The sequence below is a fragment of the Pundamilia nyererei genome, unplaced genomic scaffold, assembly GCF_000239375.1.
Source record: "Pundamilia nyererei isolate P.nyererei 1_Seehausen unplaced genomic scaffold, PunNye1.0 scaffold00124, whole genome shotgun sequence".
NCBI classification, from domain to species: domain Eukaryota; kingdom Metazoa; phylum Chordata; class Actinopteri; order Cichliformes; family Cichlidae; genus Pundamilia; species Pundamilia nyererei.
In genome coordinates, this window is record NW_005187525.1 from 1,068,612 (window position 1) to 1,074,422 (window position 5,811).

The following is a 5,811-nucleotide window of genomic DNA, read 5'->3' on the forward strand; positions in this document are numbered from 1 at the left end:
CGCCTCGGGTCTCTCCTCCTCCTGCCTCCGATCTCCCTCATCCACCTGCTGGCCTCCACCACTTGTTAATTTTACTGAATCTGAGGAAGCTCCGCGATGCCACCACCAAACATCTAGTTATTTTTACACACCGGCCAGCATCTGGCCAGTCCAACGCCTTTCATTGTTTATACCGTTACAAAAAAATAAATTAAAAAAATCATTGGGCCACCGAGCAAATGCCCGGTATGCCCGATGGCCAGTCCAGCTATGGCCGTGCCATCAGTTAAGCCTTCGCACGCGTGCCCAGGGTTGCTGACCCCTGGTCCAGACTAATCTGTATTTCTGAGGCTAACTGTAAATTGTCCCATTTAGGATGTGGCTAAAAAGCAGAACCCAGCCCTACCTACAAATACAGAGGGAGATCTTCAAAGGGCGATCGACATGTTTATTTTTTGCAGTTCAGTTTTAGAGTATATGAAAATCTGTAAAGAGTTTTTATGATAAAATTATTTAGTTAAGGGTTAGGAGCGAAGTGACTCCTGAGTAATGAAAGACGGAACCTCTAACAAAAGCCACATAACCAATAAGAATTTATTGTCACAAGCACAATTTGTTACACAAAAATTATGGGTCACATTTACACATTTTATACAGATCTAGAACTCAATGTACAATTAACCTACTAACTAAATACCAATAGTTAAATATGCACTCACATTGGACACGATATCATTAAAACCTACACAAAAATGTACTGTGTGAAAGTAACACGAGTCGACATAAAAATCACATTATTTACAACAACATAAAAAAAACAATAAAACCAACAATTTGAGATCTTTAGCAAAAGGATGTTTGAAGGTTCTCCCATCAGTCTGAGACATTATACAATCTAGCATGTAAAAGCTCCCCCACTACAAAGTTTTAGTCTCTTAATCGTTGAAAAGATTATAAAGTAATAAATTCAAGTAGCGAGAGCTGAAGAACACCGAATACACTAGTTTATACTGCGCTTTGCTAGGACGGTATGGCGGTTTTTCCCTTTTTAAAGCAGGCTGGTGTGATTAGCAGTTAGCTTCATGAAGTGCACTTCAAGCCTTAGCAACTTTCTGCAATGAGATTTTTGTAAAAAATTTAGTTTTATGTATACAGAGAATCCTTCTATGGGCGCATCAAGTTTGCTTTCTAGAGATTACGACATCACTACATATAGGGTAATACAAGAAAGTTGATGGAGAGAGCGTTTGCAGCATCAACCGGAGGTGAGCGTCTCATCTCCTGCTGCTGTTTGGCAGAGTTGGCAATGATGTGCTAGAGGCCATTTCAGACAGATGGAGGTGGACATCGTCAACCCTTTATGCAGCCGGTGATTCTGCCATTTGTGTGGCACTGAGACATTTTCTCTGTCGTGTTGAGTAGTGATACATGGAAGCTTTAACAGAACTGAGACAAACAGACCCAGTTAAGGTTACTGCTACGCTGGTGTAGAAACTCTGTCACCATTACACACCGTATAAAAGAGGACCACAGGCTCCGGATCTTAGACGCAGAAGCAGAGCAAAGATGCCAGACACTTGCATTTTTCCCCTAATAACCAACAGTCGGAGTGTCCACCTGATGACAAACTAAAGTGAGAATGCGTGGACGTCGAGGGGACAACGGCTTTCATTCCCCTTGATCTGTCAATTCAGCATAAACACTTCCCCTGTGAGATTCTGCTCTCAGTTAATAATTTCAAGTTATATCAAGCACAACAAGATGCTGATTTTGTAAATTATGGTCCTCACAAGACTGAAAAAAGGAAGAAAAACGTGTGTCCTGGCCGATAACTTGTGGCTGACAAGCCAACAGGTATGCAGTGCACTCAAAATCAGACTGATGCTTTGCTTACTTACGGTTACAAAAAAGGGAAATGAGAAGAGTGCTGGGACTTTGCTAACCGAGTGTTATCGCTGTCCACTTTTTACAGTCTTCCACATGGATGCAGCTAAAGCTTGTGTCAGTAATGACCATTTACACACAAGTCTGTAAGATAGGAAGTATAAAATCTAATATAGTAGCAATCATTTCTGACAGGTGTACCTGTAATCTGCTTCTGCTAACACTAATTGCAGAAAGCAGTTTTAGACACTTTTTGAGAGCGAACCAAAAACAGTAATGTTCTTTACGCCTGACAGAGGCGCCTCTCTGCAGAGATGAGGTATGTGTACGTTCACTGGTACATACTGCAGACCCTGGAGCCTAACCAACAGTGCGCTGTACGTTTGTATGTGTGCAAATGACGATGTCCACCCAGACATTCATCGTGACTAACATGGCTGTGTTGGTGATTTAGCTGTACAGAAAAACGAGACAGAACATGAGATAAACGCATACATCAGTCCAGTTCTGAGCAGGAGCAGGATGGAGAAAGGCGGATATTACTCAGAGAAGGGTGGGAACATCCCAAGATCAGCAAAGTCCTCGATGTTATAGTTGGCTGTTCCCTGGGTGGGATCTCCAGCCATGGGTAACATGTCCTGCAGAGACACACAGGGATGGAGAGTCAGAGGTTAGAGGTGTGCAGAGGACACGGCTCTTATCAGACATATTACATATCTGTGTACACTGGTCAGCAGCCAGCAGCTGGAAGGCTGACCAACTACACAGAGTCCAGCAGCAGGACAGTCTCCCTCAGCATTACCTGGAAGACTTCTGTCTGGCTAGGGTTGGGGTGTGTGTGCTGTTCCCCAGTCTGCTGGGAGTGATGCTGATTCTGCCACTGGGACCAGACCTCACTGGGGCGACCCTGGAACTGGGCTCCACTTTGACTGCTTTCACCGGACACATCTGAAAACACATTTATTTATTCGTGAAAACATTTCTGACAGATCCTTTGATGCACAAAGTATTTAGAATAGAATAGAATAGAATAGAATAGAATAGAATAGAATAGAATAGAATAGAATAGAATAATCCTTTAATTGTCCCACAAGGGGAAATTTGGGTGTAACAGCTGCAAGAAAGACACACATACAAACAAACAGGACACAGAACAGAAACATACACAATGTTTACATATTTACATCAAGGACAGTGGTTACCACAGAGTCCTGTACCGTAATTAAATAAAATTCAATTAAATACAGATAAGAGGCAAACCCTGGTTATAGTGTGAATCGGCTGATAACATGTGCAAGTTACAGCGCAGATGTAAACATCTGTGTTTGTTGGAAGCAGTCTGACAGCTGCAGGGAGGAGGGACCTGCGGAAACGCTCCAGGATTTAATAATGGTAGAGAAGGCACTGACTTATTACAATATTTAATAAATCTTAAATCCAAGAAGAACTTCTTTGACATCATTTGATCGGGATTTGAAAACACCCTACTGTAACGAACCACGGTTGGCTGTTCGGCTAAAACATCATTGTTTGATCAAATCTCTTGCTCAATATAATATAAATATATTTAAAAATCCAAACCCAACAAAGCTAAGCAGGTTAGGTTTGTCTTTTTTGGCCACATGCTAAGAACTCGAAGATGCAATCTTTTCAGATAAAGCTCATCTTAGTTTTAGTTTTCTTTGTTGAAAGATTTTTCATTCTAAAAAAGCCCGACCCAAACCCTGACCTATATGGGTGTTGAGAAATGCTGCTGTTTCCAGGAGTATTATTGAAACTCGCCAACTATGCTGTTGTGATTTCAACAGAAAAAATAAAATAAATGAAACACAATTCTACAAGAAAGCAAAGAGATTTCCACCATGTAGTTACATTTTGTGTTTTAATCTAAAAACAACAGCACACTCCATTTTAAGCCCTTCACCAACCTTATTCCACAGGGAGTCACAGTGCCCCCCCCCCCTACAGGATGAGCAATGCATTTATTTTTCCTGATGTTTCTCCATAAGACACAGCTAATGTGTTTGGCCAGTTTTTTACTATTGCCCTAGAGCAGCACGTTAACAATGTTAACGCAACAATTTCAGATAAATCTTTCAATTTTATTTATTTTTTATTTTTATTTTTCAATTTTACTAAATCACAACGACAGCTGCCTCAAGGCGCACAAAGCTCCCATTACACCCTAAACAGATGGACTCGACATTAACACTGCTAACTACTGATGGGTAGTATTAATCAGGGCCGCATGTGGTGCGCTTGCCTCATAGGAAGAAGGTCCTAAGTTCGACTTCGCCACCTGGTGGGGTCTGTCTGTGTGGAGTTAGCATGTTCTCCCTGTGTTAGCGTGGGTTCAGTCCACAGTCCAAAGACATGCAGTTAGTGGGATAGCTTAACTAACCCTGACAAGGATAAATGGAAGAGACTGCATGATAGGATGGACAGGCTTAATCATACTGTGGCATTAACAGCAGTGGAATTAGAAGGAATGATTGTATTAGTGGATTTTAAAGAGACATTTGATGTGCAACTAAAATCAGACATTTTCCAATGAGGCGTGTTGCATCTACCAAAGATGGAAAATCGAGTCGGAGCTATGAAAGACAAACTGATTTATTCAGTATCTGATGTCAACTCTGAGTAACCTGATGGACCAATAACTGGTCGATTTCAAAGTATTACCCAACTGCTATATTTTATGATGTATGTATTTAAAAATGTATTTTATTGAAACTGATATGGGGATGCTACATTCAGGTAGAGTACATTAGTGCAGTCTGTGCCTGCATGTGGTGGGGACATTGCAGGACTTTGCCCCTTTGGGAGTGTTTGGACCCGTTGATAAGGGTCAGACAAAGATACGTTTAAAACCCCAGTTAAACCCATAAACCCATTAACTGGAGCACACACAGTTTATCATAAATGTGTAACGTATATACATCTATAACATATGCAACACTGACACCGTCACTGACTTCATGAACAGGTGCATGAGGTTAAGACAGTAAATCTTTTCCACTAGTACCTCCTTGGAAGGACTCGCCACGACTCTACTCTGATTGACTTGTTTTCCGTTACAATCCGGTACAACCTAACTGCGTTGCTGTCGTCATAGCAACGCGTATGAATGTCCCGCGACATGAACCCTACAAAAAAGGTGAACTTTAAGGACTTTGTGGCTTTTCTTCAGACTCGGGGGAACACGGCGTTGTTCTTTGGAGACATTTTCCTCGTGTCCAGGTTTCAAAGACGGTAGTTTAAATTTTAGTGAACCAGACGCTCTCAAGACTCATCGAGTGACGCTACCGACCGGCATGCAGTCTGATGACGTCACAGTTAGTAGCAGCTTGGATCGCTTGGAGCCCCGAGCGAGGTAGCAGATACTATGACCCTGGACAGATGGAAAACCCTGAAGACCGTGGCGCACCATGCTGAATCGATCTGAGTGGGTACTAATGGAAAAGGGGCTTAAACATGGAAGGTGCATGGAGCTAATTTGGCAATAGAGAGCACAAAAGCTAATCTAATGTGCGTCTATTAAAAGACCATCAAGTGGGAGTTTTGAGCTTACCTGAGTCCGATAACTTTTACAATATACATAATGAGTCGGAGCAGCTGGATGTCTGTAACTCTTGTGTTTTCCATGACCCTGTTAGCCAGCCATTAATGCTGTGTGAGGTGACCAATAAAATGAAATGACTGATGTTACAGTAGGTCCATTAAGTAAGAGTCGACCTCTGAGGACTTTCGGTCCTTGAGGTCTAATCTACAACCTGTCACTTGATGCCATGTTGTAGCTCACAGTTTGGGAAAGTTCCTTTCCTTTGCACAGATGCAGCTCTGCTGTGTTATTCTTCTCACGTTTAAAGTGGCTTGTAAAAATACTGATGTCTATGAATGGTGGCTGTCAGACAGTCAGACATCAGTCTCCTCCTGTTCTGTCTGCTC

The 5,811-nt window shown here is 42.0% G+C and overlaps 1 protein-coding gene across 2 annotated transcripts in view; it reads right to left on the reverse strand.

The window, feature by feature from the left end:
• Positions 1 to 555: 555 nt before the first annotated feature.
• arnt2 (aryl-hydrocarbon receptor nuclear translocator 2) overlaps positions 556 to 5,811 on the reverse strand; it is a 63,751-nt gene continuing 58,495 nt past the window's right edge. For both annotated transcript variants that reach the window (XM_005742856.2, XM_005742857.2), the window contains exons 18-19: positions 2,666 to 2,811; positions 556 to 2,501 (exon numbers count right to left, since the gene is read on the reverse strand). In XM_005742856.2, coding sequence (XP_005742913.1) covers positions 2,403 to 2,501; positions 2,666 to 2,811 — 245 coding nt within the window. In that variant the 3' untranslated portion in view covers positions 556 to 2,402. The remainder of the gene's footprint in view (positions 2,502 to 2,665; positions 2,812 to 5,811) is intronic.